Source organism: Danio rerio, chromosome 18 (genome assembly GCF_052040795.2).
Source record: "Danio rerio strain M-AB ecotype USA chromosome 18, GRCz13ab, whole genome shotgun sequence".
NCBI classification, from domain to species: domain Eukaryota; kingdom Metazoa; phylum Chordata; class Actinopteri; order Cypriniformes; family Danionidae; genus Danio; species Danio rerio.
This window is the reverse complement of record NC_141038.1, coordinates 45025665-45048211: the sequence shown is the minus strand read 5'-3', so window position 1 is coordinate 45048211 and position 22547 is coordinate 45025665. Positions and strand designations below refer to the sequence as shown.

Sequence of the window (22547 nt, the reverse complement as noted above, 5' to 3'; positions counted from 1 at the left end):
TTATAGCAGGAATTCTTATGGGATTAGAAATTCTAATCAAAACAAACAAGCACAAATTTTGTTGAGATTTTGTGGGGGTCTGGTTATGAGTACATATTTGAAATTTTTTAATTTTTGTTCTATTTTTTTGGAACATTTTGCCTTTTTACAGAGTGTTTAATCTAAATTACCCAAATTATTTAAGAAAGTAGCATTAACAAAATATTCTCTTATTTCTCTTGTATTGCCTGTGTAGCAGCAGAACAAATCATGTGTGTTTCCTTCTAAATACCATCAGGTTTTTGCTGTATTGAGCTAGCAAAAATAAAAAAAAATCTAGCATATTGTAATTCTCTATCATGCTCTTATATAAAGCAAACCAGCCAAAGAGGAAATGTATTACCTGTCAACACACTATCTAACTTTTCATTTATTTGTCTATTCTTCAATTCTGTTGGGATTTTGTGTGGGTTTGGTTCATACAGTACCTGTCAACATTGGGATATGAAAATAAGGGATATGCCCACCATAATTAGGGACCCCTCCTCCTTTAAAAAAAATGCCCAAATTACTGAATATGTTCATTTGGAGCTGATTCATTGTAAATAAACAGTTTAATGGTCAGTAATATGTTTTATTATTATTATTTACAAAAAAAAAAATAAATAGTATACATTAGCAGCAAATTACCAAACAGTTCAGCTTATTAAAATGAATAGATGTTATAATGAAATAGAATCAAGCTATCAAATCTCATTAGCCGTTTCTTTACTGTATAACTTACACATTCTTATTAAAGGGCAACCGTGAATGAATGAATCTCTTATTTATTTAGATTTTTTTAGTTTGATTACATTGAATAACAGTTGTCACTTTAAGAATGCCCACATCTAACATTATAATGAAAACATTCGACTGCTTTGCTGATTTTTTTATGCTCATTTAAGATGAAATTAGTTGTGTTTGAAAAAAAAACCCACCAAGATCGACATCTTTAGATGTTATTATTATTAATTATGTGTTTATGTCTGTTTAAACATGCAACCAAAATCCAGACTTTCACTCCGCTTTAAATCACGAGTCCAGAATCCGTTTGGGAAACAGCGTCTATTTATCATTATGGAGCATGTCAGCTGACAGTCACGCACCATTATATGACTGTTTTGAGGATTGTATAGGAGGGGTGACAGCACCTGTAATGAAATGGAAGGGGAATCGCGCCGTTTTTATATTTATTTCAAAGTGTTTAAAGTGAAAGCACAGAGCAGACTCACATATAAGAGCGAGAGACTGCCCCTGGTGGTTCGGCGGTATGGGTTGCCTATAAGGAGGCTCGGCTCTTTAATGTTTCTTGCCACCCTTCAGAGAAAGACTGAAAATACGGGAGAAAAACGGGAAAATACCTTTACGGGATCATAGCGGGATAGAACTGTAAAATACAGGAGAATCCTGGGAAAAGGGTTGACACGTATGGTTTGGTTATGAGTAAATTGTTGTTGTTCTGTTTGTTGTAGCCCTTTGGCTGTTACTGAGTGTTAATCTAAATCATCCAAATTATTTAAGAAAGTAGCATTCCCAAAACATTTTCTTATTTCTTTTCTATTGTCTCTGAATATGTATTTGTGTAGTACACTCTTAGAAATAAAGGTATGCGAGCTGTCACTGGGGTGGTACCTTTTTAAAAGGTACACATGTGTACCTAAAAGTTCCATATTAATACCTCAAGGGTACATATTAGTACCTAAAAAGTACAAAAGTGTTCCTCTTAAAATTTGTAGGTACTATTATATACTTTCAAGGTACCAATATGGACCCTTCAGATACAATTGTGTACCTTTTAAAAAGGTACCACCCCAGTGACAGCATGCGTACCTGTATTTCTGAGTGTGTAGCAGGACAAATCATGTGTGTTTTCTTCAAAATATTGTCAGCAGTACTGAGATAGCAAAAAAAAAAATTAAGCATATTGTAATTCTCTATCATCCTCTCATTTAAAGCAAACCAACTCGGGGGAATTTATTGCCTGTGTCAACACACTATCTAACATACTTATTCATTTATTTGCCCATTCAATTATTTAAATAACACCCCATAGGAGTTTTTCAGATATAGACAGTTTCCTCAAAAAAGATGTTGCTTTATTTCTGGACACAGTAGAGGAAACGTCTAAAGATGGACTCATAAAATTATTTATTGATTATTGTCTGGAACTTGGCAGCATGGGGGATGCAGGACTGTTATTATTTTGTCACTGAGGTTGTGTTGGAGGCTAAATTGCCCAAGCGCACTGTTTAGCTACGTCACATCAGTAGCAGTAGTTATACAGAGTCAGGGGTTAATGGAGAGGCCATGGGAATGAAAATACACACATAGGCTTGAGTTTCACTGGCCGTTTCCTTTCACTTAATTACTGTATAGCTACAAATTATGACTGTTTTCGAAATAGCATATTACTGTGCTATTTTATTTAGTATGCGGCTCGTTTTTCTGTATCTTTTCTTCACCAAATAAAGTAAATGCAGTACTGCTGCTTGCATATACAGCAAACAGCAAAAGTTTTAGGCCACTTTTTATTTTAGTGATAGCATAATGGCCATAATTAATCTCATTCTCTATTAGATTATAACTAGAAGATGCAGGGTTAGAGTTGGAATTGTTTGGTCTAGTTGTTAAAAAGTTGTAGAGGGAGGTTAAAAATGAATGTGTCCTGGTTTGAGCATTTTTACCAGTGCTATTAGCAAAATTACCTGAATCTATCATAAATCCTAAAAAAAAATCAAATAAGTTTTAATCCATCAGGCCATTCGTTTTAAAAAGTACTTAATGGGTAATGGTTTTATATTTCAACATGATAGTGATCCCAAACGCAGTGCTAATGCAGTGAAATCATATTTGGAGAAAAAAAAAACAGCTGACGAAACAGACAAGAAATGGCCTCCACAGAGTCCAGACTTGTATATTATAGAGTTTATATGCGATCATCTGACACACCATTCCTTCTAGAAAGTACTTAATGTGCAATGGTTTTATATTCCAGTGTGATGTTGATCCAAAACACAGTGCTAATACAGTAAAATCATATTTGGAGAAAAAAAAAAAAAACAGCTGACGAAACAGACAAGAAATGGCCTTCACAGAGTCCAGAGCTGCATATTAGAGTCTATATGTGAATCATCTGACACATCATTCCTACTAGAAAGTACTTAATGGGGAATGATTTCATATTTCAGCATGATGATGATCCCAAACACAGTGCTAATACAGTAAAATCATATTTGGAGAGAAAAAAATAACAGCTGACGAAACAGACAGTCATGAAATGGCCTCAAAAGAGTCCAGACCTGGCATAATGGCCATAAATAATTATTTCTCATTCTCTATATTAGAATACAACTCGGTTAGATTTGGAATTTTTTGGTCTAGTTATTAAGAAGTTGGAGAGAGTTTAAGAGTGAGTGTGTCCTGGTTTGAGCTTCATTTTTTACCAGACCTACGGCAAAATTGCCTGAATCGAACATAAATACAAGAAAAAAAATAATAATAAGTTAATCCATCAGGTTATTTCTTCTAGAAAGTACTTAATCGCTAATGGTTTTATATTTTAGCGTGATAGTGGTCACAAACACAGTGCTAATGTAGTCAAATCAGATGTGGAGGAAAAAAAAAACAGCTGACGAAACAGCCAGTCATGAAATGGCCTCCACAGAGTCCAGAACTGTAAATTATAGAGTCTATATGTGATCATCTGACATGCCATTCCTTCTAGAAAGTACTTAATGGGTAATGGTTTTATATTTTAGCATGATGGACAGCCCAAATAGTGCTAATGCTGTGAAATCATATTCGGAGAAAAAAAAGCTGACGAACCAGACAGTCATGAAATAGCCTCCACATAGTCCAGATCTGCATATTAAAGAGTCTATATCCGATCATCTTAGAGAAACCAAAAGATATGAGAGCCTAAATCAAAGGAAGATCTCTAAGAAGTGCTAAAACAGGTCGGACACAGAAAACTTCAGGACAGTTTCCATAAAACTGTGTAAAGAGAGGTCACACTAAATACTGACTTTGTTTAGAATTTTTTTCTTAAAATGTTGTACATTACAAGCTTCTGAATGCAAACGGAAGATCCAAAGAGACTTAAATATGGATACATATGTGCAATACCAAAGCTGGTGTTAGTATGCAGTATTTGGACTGTTACAAAAATGATAGGGATCTCATGTCTGGAGCTCACACGCTAACTACTAGGCCGCAGATCAAACAAACCAGCCTGCTTCTTTTGACAGCAGTCCAAACAAACTCTCTGTCATCTCCCTTGCTCCCACTCAGAACAGCTCTCGAGTTGCTGCAAAAGAAATAGAGCTCTTTAAAATTTACATATGACCTTTGAATATTGTGATAACTGTAGAATCTGCGTATTGCCTCGCTGTGTGAAAAGGCAGACAACTCAGGTGTGAAAACAGACTGAATGGAGTCAGGCCCTTTGGAGGGTTCAGTTTTGTAGATTTTTGCGGTGTGGAAATTCATCTCCTCTCGTGAAGTTAGTTATCTTGTGATTTGTGAGAGAGAGTTGAAGGGGCAGATGGATATCCAGATTTTAAATTCAGAATTCACCTCTTCACTATTCAATCCACCTCACTCTTCAACCTCTTTGTTTTTATCTAAAACTAGTCTATAAAATGGGCACAAGGTAGAGAAAAAAAAATATATTATTTAACCGGAGATGTGTTTCTCCTCATGATGACTGCTATTTCAGGCTCACATGACCAGCCAAAAATAATCTTACTGATCCTTCGGTTAACAGACACTACCTGTTAGATGTACCTGTTACCTGTTTTACTTTTCTTCTTTTTTTTTTTTTTTTTGTTTATTTCAACCATGCACTGCACAAAAAGGTCTTAACTCGCTTCCACTAGACAGTGATGGTTAAATGTCCCTGCCTGCCCACTGTCATCTTTTGGATCCTGCCCAAACTTCTCAAAGACTAAGGGCTCGATTTTGACGGTCCATGCGCAGAGCGCAAAACGCAGGGCGCAAAACGCAGGGCGCAAACGCTTTCAGGGCGTGTCAGAACGCATTTTTTGCTAATTTAAGGACGGGAAATTTGCCTTGCGCCAAGGCACATGGTCTAAAAGGGTTGAGTTTATTTTCTTAATGAGTTATAGGTGTGTTTTGAGAATAAACCAATTAGAATCTCATCTCCCATTCCCTTTAAGAGTCAGCTGCATCGCGCCAAGAGCGCATTCGCTATTTACAGGACGCAAAGTAAGTCTAAGTGGAAAAAATGAGCATTTCACAAGCAAACAGTTAACAGTTTTTTAACAGAAAACTGTTAAACAGAGCATCTATTGCGTGAGAATGAGAGATAAATGATCTACTTTCACTTTCGCTCTTGGATAGGTAAACCTTTACGCACAGACATCAATTAGCCTATAAAAAATTAATTTAGTTTGTTAAGCGCAAAGATTTGTTTCAAAACTATTTCTAATTCAGTTCTAATTTCTAGCAAACGAATAAATGAACAATAATGACCAAGTGTGGTCAAAATACTGAGTTATTTCCAAATACACGTGCCATGGCCCATATGGTCTTAAACCTGACAGGTGGGCAAATCTAAGCGTGTTTTTAATAAAACAAATATAAATATGGATATATTAAATAATATTGCTAATAATAATAACATTATGCAAAAGTAAATTGTTATGAATGAACTGAAAAAGCCTCCGGAGATGAAGAAGACAAAAAGCAGTGATTTTTCATGTTTCTGTAGGCTAGAAAATAATATATTTTGTAATATTTTAATCCTTTATATTTATATCCTATATCTATTCTTATTATATCCTATATATATATATCCTTAATATTTAAATTTTTTCATATATAAAGATATTTGCCTATTGCTCTCTTGTGCGTATTAAGCAGTGTGTAAGCGAGGCGCAACTCTGCGCCGGAGTTTAGACCGGGTTTGTTTTGGTCTAATGAAAAATCTATTTTAGTTTCTCAAAATAGCAATGTGCCAGCGGTCCACCTCAGAACGCCTTCCTTTTTAGACCAGAACGCCTATGGGCGCACAAATGAGCACTAATGCATTTCAAGCTGAAACTACCAAAAGACTATTGCGCCGCGTCTTGCGCCACACTGCGCCGGGTGTATGATAGGGCCCTAAATCCCAAGACCACAATCGTTACACCACACCATGTGGCATGTACAGTCACTGGCCACTTTATTAGGTACACCTTACTATTACTGCGTTTGACCCTCTTTTGCCTTCAAAACTGCCTTAATGCTTCATGGCACAGATTCAACAGTGCTGGAAATATTCATCAGATATTTTGGTTCATACTGACATAATAGCATTACGCAGTTAGTGCAGATGTCGGCTGCATATCCACGATGTGAATCTCCTGCTCCACCACATCCCAAAGGGTGCTCTATTGGATTAGGATCTGGTTACTGTGGAGGTCATTTGAGTACAGTGAACTCATAGTCATGTTCAAGAAGCCAGAACCAGATGATTTGCGCTTTATGACATGGTGTGTTATCCTGCTGGAAGCAGCCATCAGCAACAAGGTTCAAGGTTCAACGTGTTGTGCATTCAGAGATGCTCTTCTGCATATCTCAGTTGTAACAAGTGATTATTTGAGTTCTGTTGCCTTTCTACCAGTCTGGCCATTCTCCTCTGATCTCTGGCATCAACAAGGCATTTGCAACCACAGATCTTCAGCTCACAAGATATTTTCTCTTTTTCGCACCATTCTCTGTAAACCCTAGAGATAGTTGTGTGCACTCTCAGAAATAAAGATACAGGAGCTGTCACTGGGGCAGTACCTTTTTAAAAGATACATATTTGTTCTCAAATAGTCCACAGTGGTACCTAAAAGGTGCATATTAGTACTAAAAAGTACCTCTGAGGTTCGATTAGGCATCCTTGAGGTACAAATGTGTACCTTTTGAAAAGTGACAGCTCCTGTACCTTTATTTCTGAGAGTGTGTGAAAATCCCAGTCGATCAGCAGTTTCTGAGACACTCAGACAAGCCCGTCTGGCACCAACAACCATGTCAGGTTCAAAGTCACCTAAATCACCTTTCCACCTCATTCTAATGCTCGGTTTGAACTGCAGCAGATTCTCTTGACCCATGTCTACATGCCTAAATGAATTAAGTTGCTGCCATTTGATTGGCTGATTAGAAATTTGCATTAACGAGCAGTTGGACAGGTGTCCTTAGCTCTAACTATATAATGGCAAATATATAAGAAAAAACTCCTGAACATGCGTATGTGTGATAAGTGTGATGTAAAACTATCTTCGGAAAAAATATTACTGAAGTGCAATTCATTCATTTATTTATTTGACTTTTTTTGGGAGGGTGGGCTAAGGTCATTTCAATGATGATCTACAACAAAACAGAGAGCTTTGTTTTTAACTAAGTAGATATTTAATTACTCATTTTAAACTAGAAATGATATCAAATGCGAACAATGTTGTTTCAAACTAAAATGTGCTGACTTTTAGCACAATTGTGTAAACGACAGAAAGCAGGTCACTTTCTATTGATGGTAAAAATGCGGTAAATTCACAAAATTTGTGGAGGAATCTTTTTTTGTTCTCACGTTAAACATCTGAACAGTTGGATTTCTTTTAAAATGACTATATTTTTCCTTCTAACATTTACTAAGAAAGATCGTTAATTTCATCAATAAAAATGGCTTGACACAACCACAAAGTTGACAGGTCTGCTGCAGCTGTAACATGGCTAAACAAACAATTCCTGCTTTTTTTCATTGAGGAAATTAACACTGGTAAAGGCAACCACACTCTTACATAAAATCATACCTGTCAACCCTCCCGTTTTTTCCCGGGAATCTCCTGTATATTACAATTCTATCCCACATCTAGTTTTAGTAACATCTAGTTTTTTTATGAGGTGGGTTGTTAGCCCAACGTTCAACCCCCAACCTGGAGGACCAGGACATACACACATACACCCCCCTCCCACACCCTCCTGACAGCTGAGCGGGACTCTCCAAAATAAACCGTGAAACTCTGACCAATGTGAGGAGAGTTTACACACATGTGACTTGTTTTACCTATTTTGGTTCGTTTTGAAACTTTGCCGTGTGAAAGCGAACCGCACCAAGAACAAAGAACAACAATGTAACAATTTTAATCCCTGTTTCGGAACAAATGAATCGCTTCACAGGTGTGAAAGCACCTGTAGCTTACCCAATTCACCTACAGCACATATATTTGGACTTTGGGGGAAACCAGAGCACCCAGAGGAAACCCATGCCAACACGGGGAGAACATGCAAATGCCACACAGAAATGCCAGCTGACCCAGTCGGGACTCGAATCATCAACCTTCTTGCTGTGAGGCGACAGTGCTACCCACTGCGCCACCGTATCACCCTTGTAAAATCAAAAAGGTTAACTAAAAATCCTTCCCAACATCAATCGATTATGTAGAATTCAGAATTTCCCAACTTTCGAATATGTTGTGTTGCCAGAACAGCATATCTTTCCATTGATGGTATTTCAGTTGGGATTATTGTGATGAAATAACTTTCTCCATCTTGACTTTTAATATGACATTGAGCCCAGCCTACTTAGAGACTTCTTTTTATCTATTGGTTTTGATTCTCTTGGTTCCTCCTGATTGTTTGAGCAAACTAGCCACACATTCTGCCTGTGTCATTAATGAATCATCACTGAAGCTAACCTTTGCTTTTTCCTTTTTTTTTCCTTTGTTTTGCTGCATTTCAAAGCTGACCTAAAGACTTTATAGGATATTTAAGAGCTACTTTACAATTACAGTGAAGTGCATGTTTGTGTTTTAAATAAGATCCAAAGAATGCTGCTTGATTTGTTTGTCTGAACAGAAAGAGATGAATCGTGTTGTCTTGTAACTTGCGTTTGATTAACTATATAATCTTGTTTAAGCTTGGTTTGTGTCATTTGATTTACTTCGGAGTGGCAGTATGCTTATTTACATACAATAAATCAATTATAGGCTAAACCGTCTGTATAGAAGTAACTAAAGATCTCACTGGGAGACAAGAATTGCTATATGTGTGATGAAGAATTAGAGTGCCACCTAATGGTCTGACAAGCACATCACTATCATAGGATTGCTTATACAGTCAGAATTATTAGCTCCTTTGAATTTTTCGCCCTGCTGTTTATTTTTCCCCTATTTCTGTTTAACAGAGAATTTTTTTTCAACACATTTCTAAACATAATAGTTTTAATAACTCATTTCTAAAAACTGATTTATTTTATCTCATGATGACAGTAAATAATATTTGAGTAGATATTTTTCAATATTTCAATACAGCTTAAAGTGACATTTAAAGGCTTAACTAGGTTATTTAGGTTAACTAGGCAAGTTAGAGTAATTAGGCAAATCATTCTATATCAATGGTTTGTTCTGCGGACAATTGAAAAAACCTTAAAATGACCTTAAAATGTTTATTTAAAAAAATAAAACTGCTTTTATTGTAGCCTAAATAAAACAAATAAGACTTTCTTCAGAAGAAAAAACATTATCAGACATACTGTGAAAATTTCCTTGCTCTGTTAAACATCATTTGGCAAATATTTAAAAAAGAAAAGAAAATTCATAGGGGGTGGGGGGTGCTAATAATTCTGACTTCAATTGTATAGACTTTTATAAAAAGATTTCTGATCTTAACCTTTCACAAATCCACTATAAAAAATCCAGTGTTCCCCACAACTAATTTATGCTGTTCCCCACAATTAATATATATATACAGTAAATGTCAGGCTAAATGGTTTAAATAAATAATTTACTTCTGCTTTGTTCCTTTCTTTACAAAACACAAAAAATATATAAAAAAGAACTTTACATATACATTAGGAGCAGTATAACATTTTAGCGTTTAGTTTTAAAACCTTGACTTTTCCAAACTGCGCTATGCCTCAAAACCAGTTATTTTTCCATGTCTAGGCTCGAATAATCTCCACCACAAATACATACAATAAAATTACTTGATATTTTTGACTAATGAGCTGTATTTCAGCTTCATCCGTGTCTGTCTCTATCACTGACTGCTGTTTATCTGATGTAAGGCAGGGGAAGCAGACATGCACCTGGGAACGGTGGGTGGGGAGAAGCAGCTCATTTGCATTTAAAGCCACAGGCTACAAAAACAGCTACACTGTACTCAGACACCAAAATGAGCAGATCCTGAAGGCTATAATAAATAATCTGATGGGGATTTTCAGCTGAAACTTTACAGACACAGGTTAAACTTTACAGACATGTAAAATAGGTGCCCTTTACGTTTTAATTTTACTGTATGATCTAAATTCATTCACTGAGTTCAAAATCAGTGAACCATCTCTTATTATGTTTCTTATATTTTGACAGTAGATGTACATACTAGACTTATTTACAGTATGAATACCAATATGATGCTAGTAATACCACTTGTCTTTTTTTGTAGGAGGGGAAGAAGAAATTTGACAAGGAGGCGGAAAAGTATTATTCCACACTGGACAAACATCTCAACCTGTCATCCAGAAAAAAAGAATCGGCTCTTCAAGAGGTGAATCACTGCACAAAATAAGGCTAGATTTTGCATTTCCCAAATGTTCCCATAAAATGCCTCCATGGCAGATTCCAGTAAACTCAGGGTTGATTGTGACGTTAGCAATCTCCGGGCTTGGGAGGGGTTTGTTGGAGAGTGATGTTAGAGATTTCTAAAGGGGCTGTGGGTGATAATGAAAGTGACTTCCGCAATCTCCTTAGTGATTATTGGGATGCAGGTTGGGGGGGGGGGGTTGTTATAGTATGATGATCTGTGCCCCTCCCCCCAGCAACCCGTCGCTGGGCACCTTAATTTCCAGTGCCCTATGCACTAAGTTACTCAAGTTGTTTAATAACTATTTAAGCAAAGCAGGTATCATTCGCTGTGTCCCAATTTGCATATTGTCCATCCTAAATAGTATTTGAAAATAGAATTAGTATTTCTCAAACTATGGAATGTTAGTATGTCAATGGTTCCCGGATGGTCCACTATTTCCGGTAAAAATTAAAGTGTAGAACCATCCATACTCTAACCGCCAATAATACCTGCAATACATTGCGTGTGGGACGTGTATTCGAATATAACTATAAACTTTAAATAAAGTTTAAATAAACTACAAACATGGTGAGCATGCAAGACTAGCCGTCAAGTAGAGAGGCTTCGGTATAGAAGTGTGAATGACTATTAAGGCAAAACAGATATCATTTGCTGTGTCTCAATTTGCATAATATCCATACTAAATAGTATTCAAAAATAGAATTAGTATGTCCCAAACTGTTGTATGTTAAAAAGAGTATGCCAAAGGTTCCCTGATGGTCCACTATTTCCAGTAAAAATTCGATGTGTGGAACCGTCCATACTCTAACTGTTAATATTGCCTACAACACATTGCCCGTTGGACGTGAATTTGATTAGAAATAAAAACTCAGGTAATAAGTGAAAATAAACTACAAGCATGGTGGACATTTGAGACCAACCGTCAAGTAGAGAGGCTTCGTTAAAGTGCTTTGAATGATTAATATTTATTATCTAGCAAACTGGAAAATATTTAATTAACATTTTCGTGTTATAATTCATCTGCAACAACAATACTGAACTTATATCAAGATATGTATGACAGCAGCTTATATACATTTAGAATTACTGTCATTTGCATAGTATATGATTTATTTAAAGGGAGTTACTTCTTTTTTTGTGAAACATAAAAGAAACTTTAAATAATGTGCTTTTCTCCATGCAATTACAATAAGTGAACTAAACAATAGCACAGCACCACTTTCATAGCCCTTGGTTTTCTTTTTAAAACTTGAAAGCTTGAATTTCGCATTTCACAGAAGAAAGTCACAACATATGAGTAAATAAGGGGGGAAAATTTAGATCACTAATCCTGTTAAAAGCTTCACTTCCTTTTTTTTTCTTGTTCAGAGATGTTCCCGCGCATTTGTTTAGCATGTCGTTACACAAATTCTCTGAGCCAGAAATTCTCACATGTAACCATTAACCAAAGCCCAAACATGTCCAAATGAGTGTTGGAGCCTGGCAGCGATGGCTTTCTGTGTCTGTCTCTAGGGTAACAACAGTCTTTGTTCATTTGCAGGCTGACGCTCAGATTGATAGGGAAAGGCAGCTCTTTTATGACGCATCGCTAGAATACGTCTTCAAAATCCAGGACGTTCAAGAGAAGAAGAAATTTGAGTTTGTGGAGCCGGTAAGATCTTTTTTTGACACGCATACAATTACCTCTTATATTTAGACAGGAAGTTTCTGTGTCACACAAAAAGTCAGCGCATATAAACACAAAATCAAATTTTAGCCTTGAAGGAAGAATTTCAAACCATCTGGTCAGTAATGGTTTTGTAGCCAACAGGAAGTCGCCGGGCAGTTTGTGACTAATGAAGTCATAATCTCACTTTTTCTTCATGCCAATTTAACTGAAACCTCAGCTGTTGTTTTATGTCCCACAGTCACCCCTCGGCTATTAAAGACATGGTTCATCCCAAAAAAACAGAAAAGTCTGTCATCATTTTACCATCATGCTGTTCCAGATCTAGCTGTTTTTTTATTTTTTGAACAAAATATTATGAAGAGTTATGACAACCAAAGAAATTTAGTTTCTAATGACTTCAGTTGAATGGACAAAACATCCCAGCTTCAAAGAGCTTGTTTGGACCATTTAAAAAAAAAGTTCATCAAAAGATGTGAATTAGACTAAAATATAATAAAAACAGTTGGAATGAAGCACCGTGTCCATCCAAAAAGTCAAAGAGAACAAAATCATTACTTTCTGATAAACTAATGACAAAAATCAAAAGGAAAATGGAAATTTACTGCTAAAGGGAAAGCCACTGTGGGCTTTTTTCTTATATATTAACTTACCTCAGTAGACAAAACAATAAACTGTGAATTTTAGAGGTGCGGCCCGCACAAGACAGCTTTGGAGGTAATAAAACTGATCCACTTTGATGACAGACTTTGGCTGAGGAATTTTAGAATGACCAAAACAACATTTCAGATGTTTTACAATGCGGTCGATCCGCTGGTTTGTCCACCAATGCTATTCCATTGTACCCATTTTTGTATTACATCATCTGTTAAAACAAAATCACATGAATTTTTGATGCACTTGTTGGAACTCATTCATTTTCTTTCATCTTAGTCCTTTATTTATCAGGCGGTCGCCACAGTGGAATGCACCGCCAATTATTCTGGCATATGTTTTACATAGTGAATGCCCTTCCAGCCACAACCCAGTACTAAGAAATACCCATACACTCAAACACACACACACCCACACACTATGGCCACTTTAGTTCATCCAATTCACCAATACCTGCTTGTCTTTGGACTGTGGGGGGGAAAAAAATGTGTTTATGTGCCTTCTTTCTTAACAGAATAAACGTTTATCCTAGTTTTTTTTTTTTTTATCTGTGTTTTTAACATATATGTCCATCTTGCCATTTCCATTAAGAATTTTAGGCGATATTCTAAAATTAGCATACAAATGGTGCATGGAAACATAACTAATTTCATTTCAAGAGTTGATGATCTATCACAAGCTTGTTTGGCATGCTCTCCTGGGAGAGAACCCCGAGCTCAAGGGATCCTCGAGCCTGGGGCTTCCTCCCATTCGCAGAGCTCGAGGGGAGCCTGAGCTCGGTGGATCTCAGAACTCCCCAGCTGCGGTAGCTAAGGGAACACGTAAGAAAAGGGATTAGACAAGTGCTTGATTGTTATGCATGATGTGTATCTTTAAATTGTGGGAGGAAACCAGAGAACCAGAGAACTCCATGCCTTTGCGTGTCTTTGGACTCCGGTTTCCCCCACAGTCCAAAGACATGCGGTACAGGTGAATTGGATAGGCTAAATTGTCTGTAGTGTATGAGTGTGTGGATGATTCCCGGAGATGGGTTGCGGCTGGAAGGGCATCCTCTGCGTAAAAACTTGCTGGATAAGTTGGCGGTTCATTCTGCTGTGGCGACCCCGGATTAATAAAGGGACTAAGTGGACAAGAAAATGAATGAATGAAGAAAGTACTGAACTACTGAAATGTATTTAACATTTTATATAGAAGGCTTTTTTGGTGATGGCAGCTTAAAGACGCTTCTCATATGGAAAATGAAGGTACATGAATGAAGTCTCGTCTATCAAATCTGATCTTTATTTGGATTTTATATTGCAATCAAGCCAGGTGATTCATTCTACAGCTTGATTTTCTTTCTCTGAAAGCATTTGAGAGTTTCCTTGGTTGTGTTTTGGATTGTTGTCTCGCTGTAATCTCCACCCTGGTGTCATCTTCATCAGCCTGCTAATGTAGATGTTAGACTGAAGCAGCTGATATTCATTTACAATGAGGAAGGGCAGAGGGTTGCTTAGGAACTACTGAGAGATTTTAGCTGCTGTCTGGGCTTTCACTGCCTTTTTACACCTCCCTTTCTTCATGTGTTCACTACTTTTTCCTTGCGTCATTTCATTTTATACACATAACTTCATTTCTAAACTAATTAGTTAAGTTTTCTTTGCATTTATGGATTTCTTTGATTGTCACCAACATCCGGTGAATATTTCAAGTCAAAAGCACCTTTAGAAATTTGTTTTCTGAGAAAAATGATGACGTGTTAAATACTTCTACTGTAAGTAGTTTGAACAAACAGCAAATGTAAATTTTTTTTGAGTGTACATATTTTTATGTGTTCAGACATGTAGTTCAAATCTTATTCAATTTCATCTAGAGCAAAAGTAATACATTTAGTGGTGGTTTGCTGAGCATTCACAATGCCATTTTTAACACCAAACCTATAAAGATACTAGAGATAAAAACTTGAAAATGACTTGAAAAAAGAAAATGATATATATTTTGTAGTTGAACTTACTGACTTACCTAAACAATGCTGTAGGCCAAACTTAGTGCACTGATATGCTTTTATTTTTACCAGCTGCGCATTCCCAGAGCACTCATAAAATGTTTAAAGGGGTCAGAAACAGTTCCAGGAATTCCTCTATTGTATGCAGAAACAAAGTTTTGACGTTGTGCCATGTTCTTCCTCAGCTCATTTTATTTGACATACAACTTCTCTTTCTGCCTCTTCAAATCATCTGTTTTACAGCCTCCTATCATTTGAGGCTGTTTTTGAGTTTAGTATACATGTCTTTGATCTATGTTGTGTTTATATTTTAATCAAAATATGCCAGAGTTATTTTGGAAATGGACCAAGTTCAGTTGAATGGACAAAACATCCCAGCTTACAACAAAAAAACAACCCCACAATTATCTCACAAGTCAAATTAAACCTGCCAGTGTGAACACATTTAGACTTGTATCATATATCAGTACAAGGCCCAATCTCAATTCTACCCCTTAGCCCTTCCCCTTAACCCTACCCTTCATTTTGCGCGTTCAAGTGAAGGGGTAGGGGTGTCCCAATTCACTTTAGCTTGAAGGCTTAGGGCTTAGGGGAAGGGATGAACACCCCTTCGAACAAGGATTTTTCACGACCATACTCGAAACCAAGGGGTAAGAAAATTTCCCAGAATACACCAGCACAACAGCTGGATCGCAGCACCCAGATGTAATGAGATCCAGAAATTAGTATTTTTTGTCTTATCCCAGGGCTCTGTGCTGATTGTGGAAATTGAAAATTGACCCAAAACAAACCATTACAATCAATGGCGGAGTTAGCTGAACTGGAGCTCTAGGCAAACGACGGACCCTCATGGTATACAAGTGGCCCCTTTACGGGAAAAAGTTAAAGCGGACAAGAGTGAGGGGGTGGCGTGTCTCTATTTTGTCTAGATGACACCGCTCTCTGAGCAGTATAGAGTCCTCTTCACCATACTGGGGCGTTAGGACCCACACAGACTGCAGGTTGAGCACCCCCTGCTGGTCTCACTAACACCACTTTTGGCAGCAACCTAGCTTTCCCATGTTGTTTGCCATCAAAGTACTGACTGGATGCAGCCCTGCTTAGCTTCTGTGGGTGACCATCTGCAAGCTGTAAAGAGCTAGCTGCCGCCTTGAACACAGAAAGCCAACATAGGCTCATTCTAAAAACGTAGCACTATATACATTTCTGGGGATCGTGAATTATGTAGCCAGAGGTACATATGGCTGCATTTTGTCTTTAAAACAAACGCTACAGGAGGTATGACGCCGTCTGTTTAGTTAAGCAGATTAAGACAAAATCAAAAGCCAAAAAATAAAATAAACAAGTAAATAACATGGTGAGAATGTGGTAAAATCTGAAAAAAAGATTCAGGCTGCAGCGAGGGCTTTTCTTATTCTGGATTACTTTTGAAAACACTGTCGGTTAGGTTTAGGGAAGGGGTGGCCGCTGGTCAATTGGTCCTTTTGAAAACACTATCGGTTGGGTCAATCGATCAGTCAGTCATTCAGTCGACTGCAGCCTCTGGTGGATTTAAGGAAAGAAGACCAGGCGCGAACAGCTCTCGTGAGAGAAATTTGAGATCTCAAATAAAAGACACAGCGGCCTCTGAAAAGAAAAAAAAAAAACGTAGCTCCTGGGATGTATTTGCTGCTCTCCAGAAATGTATATAGGTGTACATTTTCAGAATGAGCTTGGGTTTCAGAAAGCTTTAAAGCTCAATTCCAAAATCTTAGTAGAAGCTTTGAATGTGAAAATGACATGATAAATAATCTATGTGGTACAGTGTTATGTGAATGATATGTGGCCATAGTTATAATTCTAGTCATTTCATTTATCAAAATATTTTTCCTGGGCAAAAATAAGACACAATTTTTTTTTCAGCTTTCCAGAAATTTCTCTAAAGTTAAAGAAACCTTTAAACCTCAAATCTCTCTTTTCCAGAGTTTCAGGTTTGCAATCAGCAGTCAGAAATCTCAACGTGACCTCAAACCCGTCTTCCTAAATTCCTCAAATATCGAATGATCTGAGCTCGTCTCTGCTTTCATTTTTGTGGCTGTGTACTTTTACGGAACACTTATTATTACTTCTGATTTCTTTTTTTTTTTTTTTTTTTTTTTTTTTTTTTGGGGAGAACATCTAAGACCGACTTGATCCTTCCTCAATAACCGTTTGAGAGAAAGAGCTCTTCTCTCAGTCTGTTTCATGTTTGTTCTAAATCTCCACTCGGCAGACGTATCGCATCAAATTTACACAACCTCCCATATTACACCAGTGGACCGAATTTACATGACTCATTCCTGCATTATGTATATTTATATGCAGAAGCGTGAGCGGTAAAAAAAAAAACGAGCCAGAGAATGTGCTGTGTAGATTTAGAGAGGCATCCAGTGTTTATCACCTGGCTTGGAGGGAAAAAATGACGCTGTTAATCTCCCAGAAGCACCACAGTCTGGCCTGCTCTTGAGTTTCAGGGTGTGACATCAGCATCTTTGAAGTCTTGCGCTAAAGTCACTATCAGAAAGTCAAATTGTTGCATCGGCCTTAAATATGCGAGAGCCAGGAATGGGATGCTTGGCTGTAATGCATCTGCAGTGCTCGGTAAATGTAATGTATTCGAACATGGAAAGCCTTTGGGCACAAAATACTTTTAAAAGGTGACAGTTTTTTTATGGATAGTAGTATGTGTGATGGATCAAACTTTAATTTAGGGTTTTATTAGCGAATGAGATCCGAGTTCAACAATTACTAATGAAATATTAACATCCAAATTCATGCTTGTTAACATTAGTTAATGCACTGTGAGTTAACATGAATTAACAAGGAACAACTATATAATTGTGTTTTGTAATTTTAATTACATGAGATTGTTAAAAAGAATTACAGTATACGCATCGCTTATCCCGGACGAGCCCCCAATTTATTACAACCTTCCCTGTCTAGTGTTGGGACGGAGTATTAAAGGAAAAGGGGTGGAGGTTTGAATAAAGTTTTTTTTCTTTTACTGTCTCACAAAACAATAAGCTTAGCCTAAAAAAAAGAATAAAATAATTTCACATCAGGAAGCAAACAAGTCTTCATGGTGTTGTAAAAAAATAAATGAGTGAAAAGAAGAGAAGAACCCAGTCCAGGAGACTCGAAACAAGCAGAATTCCTTTATTGAGACGTGCTGGTTAATCTGCAGTCATACAGCGTCTTTAAGATGTCCATGTGTCTACTAGAGGTCCGCAGTCTGCAAGTTCTTTCACAAGTCTGTCACAAGTCTGTTTTAAGACAAAGATTTCATGTCTATATTGTGTTCTTAGGAGGAGGGGATATGGTTAAAACAAAGCATGCAAATTAAGAGTTGTGGTCGGCAGGGTAAACTGCTTTTTCTGGCCTGGTGTTATCATGTTCTGGAGACAGAAACCGCCTGACCAGTTGATCGAAAAGAGAAAACAATAGACACAACCATGCTGTGAAACTGATAATTGCATGACTTTGGCTTAGCCTGTAGTCAGCAAGGCAAAGGTTAAATGACCCTCCTAGCTGGCATGTCAATGAAATTATATAATTAAAAACCAAAGAATATAACTTTTTAGTTATACGTAGATTATTGTTCATTTAAAATGAGATGATATAAATTTATATTTCCACAATAGGAGGTCAAGGCCAACTTAACAAACAACATCCTAACTCCAATATTTAAATCTAATTAAACTAATAAATAAAAGAAACACTTTACAGACTTTACAATAAGGTGTCATTAGTGAATGAGATCCTAGTTCAACATTTACTAATGAATTATTAAATCAGAATCCATGCTTTTTAACATTAGTTAATGCACCGTGAGTTAACATGAATTAACAATGAACAACTGTATTTTAACTAGCGTTAGCTAACATGAACAAATACTGTAATAAATGTAAGTTCATTGTTTGTTTATGTGAGTAGATGCATTAGCTAATGCAATATTATCGTAAAGTGTTTTTGTCTGATGTTTCTATATGTACAGTGTATAGGCCAATGTGGGATCAGCCACAAATAGGCATGACATCTGATAGTTTTATATCCTCATATCCTTTAATAAAATAATGACTTAATGCACAATGCACAATGCAATCACTATAGTCACATTAAGAATATTCGCTAACGATTCAGTCAGTCTTAGTAGATTATAAGCTCAAGAATGGCCATACTGGTGTTTCTGACTGTTTATATACAGTAAGTCTGTTCCAGGTAATTGTTTTGTCATATTATATGTGCTTTCAAAGCTTCTATTTTAGACAGACACTAGGTTTGAGTGTCTGTCTGTCTTTTTTTCTTCAAGTCATTACCTCAAAAATGTTATCTTTCAGTATAGGCTATAATTGTGTTTTGTAATTTTAATTACATAAGATTGTTAAAAAGAATTACTGTATATGCATCACTTATCCCGGACGAGCACCCAATTTATTACAACCTACCCTGTCTAGGCTTGGGAAGGAGTAATAAAGGAAAAGGGGTGGAGGTTTGGATACAGATTTTTCCTTCTACTCACTCAGAAAACAATAAGCTTATCGTAAAAAAAGAATAAATTCATTTAACATCAGGAAGCAAACAAGTCTAACTCCATTTCTGTTCTTACACAGAAAACTTAGACAAAAGAAAATGGAAACCCTCTCCCTACAGCTTCCAGCAAATACCAATCAATTGAAAAACAAATTAATATATAAATATATATATATATATATATATATATATATATATATATATATATATATATATATATATATATATATATATATATATATATATATATATATTTTTTTTTTTTTTTTTTTTTTTTTTTTTTTTTTTTAACAAAGCTGAAGAAAAAAATTCTTTACAACAGGTTAGGGGTAACCCACGTTTTGGTAAAACAAATCTTCTCACAAGAGGATTAAAGGTCTTTATAGACATTATCAACAATTTAACCACAACACAAAAACCCTATTAACAAGCAGTAGAAGGGACTTTTTTATTCATTTATGTAAAATGACTTTACAAGAAAACATAAATATGTATTTTAACACTCAGTTGTGATAGAATAGGAGTTATTTGAAAAATTCAGAACCACGGGAGAATCTTATTTTATTATATACAATTATAAATAATAATAATTTTCTATAATAAAAGCTCAGTTTTAATAAATGACTCAGTGGCTCATTTTAAAAAAAGACTTTTTTTTTATTAATTTATTCAATAATTCAATGGCAAATAATTTTTTTTACGTTTGTAATGTTTTTTTTTATTATTTGTCTAAAAACAAAGAGAGCAAGATTTTTATTGCTACCATAGACATTGTCTATGTCCAGAGCTATAAACAGTTCTTCCAGTATGTTTGTGCTATTTCAAATGTTTGTTTCATGGGAATAGTAAAACCCCCTGATGTATAAGGGACTAAGCCGAATGTAAATGAATGAAAGGAAATAGTGAACCTGTGTGGTTAAAATAAAATTTATCTACTTGTTCTACTTGTGAAAAAGGAAATAGACATGCACATCGCATGGTGTTTTATTCAGGATTGCAGTTTTTTTTTTTCATTTACATAAAATATTTGAATAACAAAACAAAAAAATATACACTCACTGGCCACTTTATTAGGTATACCTTACTTAGCGGGTTGGACCCCTTTTTGCCTTTAGAACTGCCACAATCTTTTGTTGCAGAGATTCACCAAGGAACTGGAAATATTCCTCAGAGATTTTTGTCCATCTTGATATGATGGCATCTCGCAGTTGCTGCAGATTTGTCTGCTGCACATCCATGATGCTAATCTTCCATTCCACCACATCCCAAAGGTGCTCCATTGGATTGAGACCTGGTGACTGTGAGGGCCATTTGAGTACAGTGAACTCATTGTCATGTTCAAGAAACACGCTTTATGGCACTTTATCCTGCTGGAAATAACCATCAGAAGATGGGTACATTGAGTCATAAAGGGATGGACATGATCAGCAACAATACTCACGTAGGCTGTGGTGTTGACACGATGCTCAATTGGTACTAATGGGCAGCCTAAACAATTGATACAAGGCAGGATGGATCCATGCTTTCATATTGTTTATGCCAAATTCTGATCCTACCATCTGAATGTCGCAGCAGAATTCAAGACTTCAGACCAGGCAACATTTTTTCAATCTTTTATTGTCCAATTTTGGTGAGCCTGAATAAATGTTAGCCTTGGTTTCCTGTTCTTAGCTGACAGGAGTGGCACCTAGTGTGGTCTTCTGCTACTGTAGCCCATTCGCCTCAAGGTTAAACATGTTGTGCGATCAGAGATTCTCTTCTTCATTCTTGGTTGTAAGGAGTGGTTATTTGAGTTACTGTTGCCTTTCTATCAGCTCAAACTAGTCTGGCCATTCTCCTCTGGCATCAACAAGGCATTTGCAACCACAGAACTGCCACTCACTGGATATTTTCTCTTTTTCCGACAAATCTCTGTAAACCCTAGAGATAGTTGTGCGTGAAAATTGCAGTAGATCAGCAGTTTCTGAAATACTCAGACAGATACTCTGTCAACAACACCCATGCCACATTCAAAGTCCCTTAAATCATCTCTCTTCCCCATTCTGGTGCTCAGTTTGAACTGCAGCAGATCATTTTGAAAATGTTCCATGCCTAAATGCATTTAGTTGCTGCCATGTAATTGGCTGGTTAGAAATATGTGTTAACAAGCAGTTGGACTGGTGTACCTAATAACGTGGCCGGTGAGTATATTTTAACAATAGGTGTCTGGATGCAGACTCGATGCAGTTGCAATCTGAGCTGCATGCAATGCTTTTTAACTGCCCACCCCTAACCCTACACCTCACAGTGGCGTCACTAGCTCCATTGAATGCATTGTGTCTGACATTAGCCCCTTTCACACATACAGACCTTTCCGGAAAATTACCGGCAATTTTCCAGAAAGGTTGTATGTGTGAACAGGTCCTTTTTGAAAATACCGGTAAATTCGTTCTGGCTATTTTCCGGAAAGAGAAGTTGTAACATTACCGGCAATTTGCTGGAATGCTGCGCTGTGTGAACGCAGAAGGAAGATTTCCGGAATAAGCGAGTGCACGTCTAGAACGTGCTGACGTAAGACGTCTGCTTTAGCCAATCACAACAGTCAGACGCATTTACGTCCGAGCGGTTTCTGAGAATAAAAGCCTTTGAATATTTTTCCAGACACATTTAGCTGCTAGAAGTTAGTCAGATCACGTTTATATGTTCTTCTTAATGCCAACTGTGCAAATAATCATCGATAAGATGCTTATGATAAGCCGTTGTTTGTTTACCTTCAAGCTTTGCGTGTGTCCATGAAACAGCCTGTGAGCGCCAGCACACGCACATATTATGAACATCTCGACATGCGAATATGATCCTGTGAAAGTTGTTTACAATATTGATCATCAAAAGAGTTTGTAATTTAGTCAAATGTTACAAATACAAGCGCAGCCGTTTAAAGCTCATTTGTGGTGAATGATGTCAGAATTTACCGGTATTTTGGAATGGATGTGTGAATGCTCTTTTCCGGAAAAATTCCGTAACGTCCTCGCCTGTGTGAACAGCGCTGTTTTGTATATACCGGTAAAGTCGTTCTGTAAATTTTCCGGATATTTACCGGTATCACTGTGTGAAAGGGGCTATTGT

At 36.7% G+C, this 22547-nt stretch overlaps 1 protein-coding gene across 4 annotated transcripts in view; it reads left to right on the top strand.

The window, feature by feature from the left end:
- arhgap42b (Rho GTPase activating protein 42b) overlaps nucleotides 1–22547 on the top strand; it is a 224023-nt gene that overhangs the window by 157750 nt on the left and 43726 nt on the right. For all 4 annotated transcript variants that reach the window (XM_087293379.1, XM_087293378.1, XM_087293377.1 and 1 more), the window contains exons 5-6: nucleotides 10450–10551; nucleotides 12131–12241. In XM_087293379.1, the coding sequence (XP_087149505.1) occupies nucleotides 10450–10551; nucleotides 12131–12241 (213 nt within the window). The remainder of the gene's footprint in view (nucleotides 1–10449; nucleotides 10552–12130; nucleotides 12242–22547) is intronic.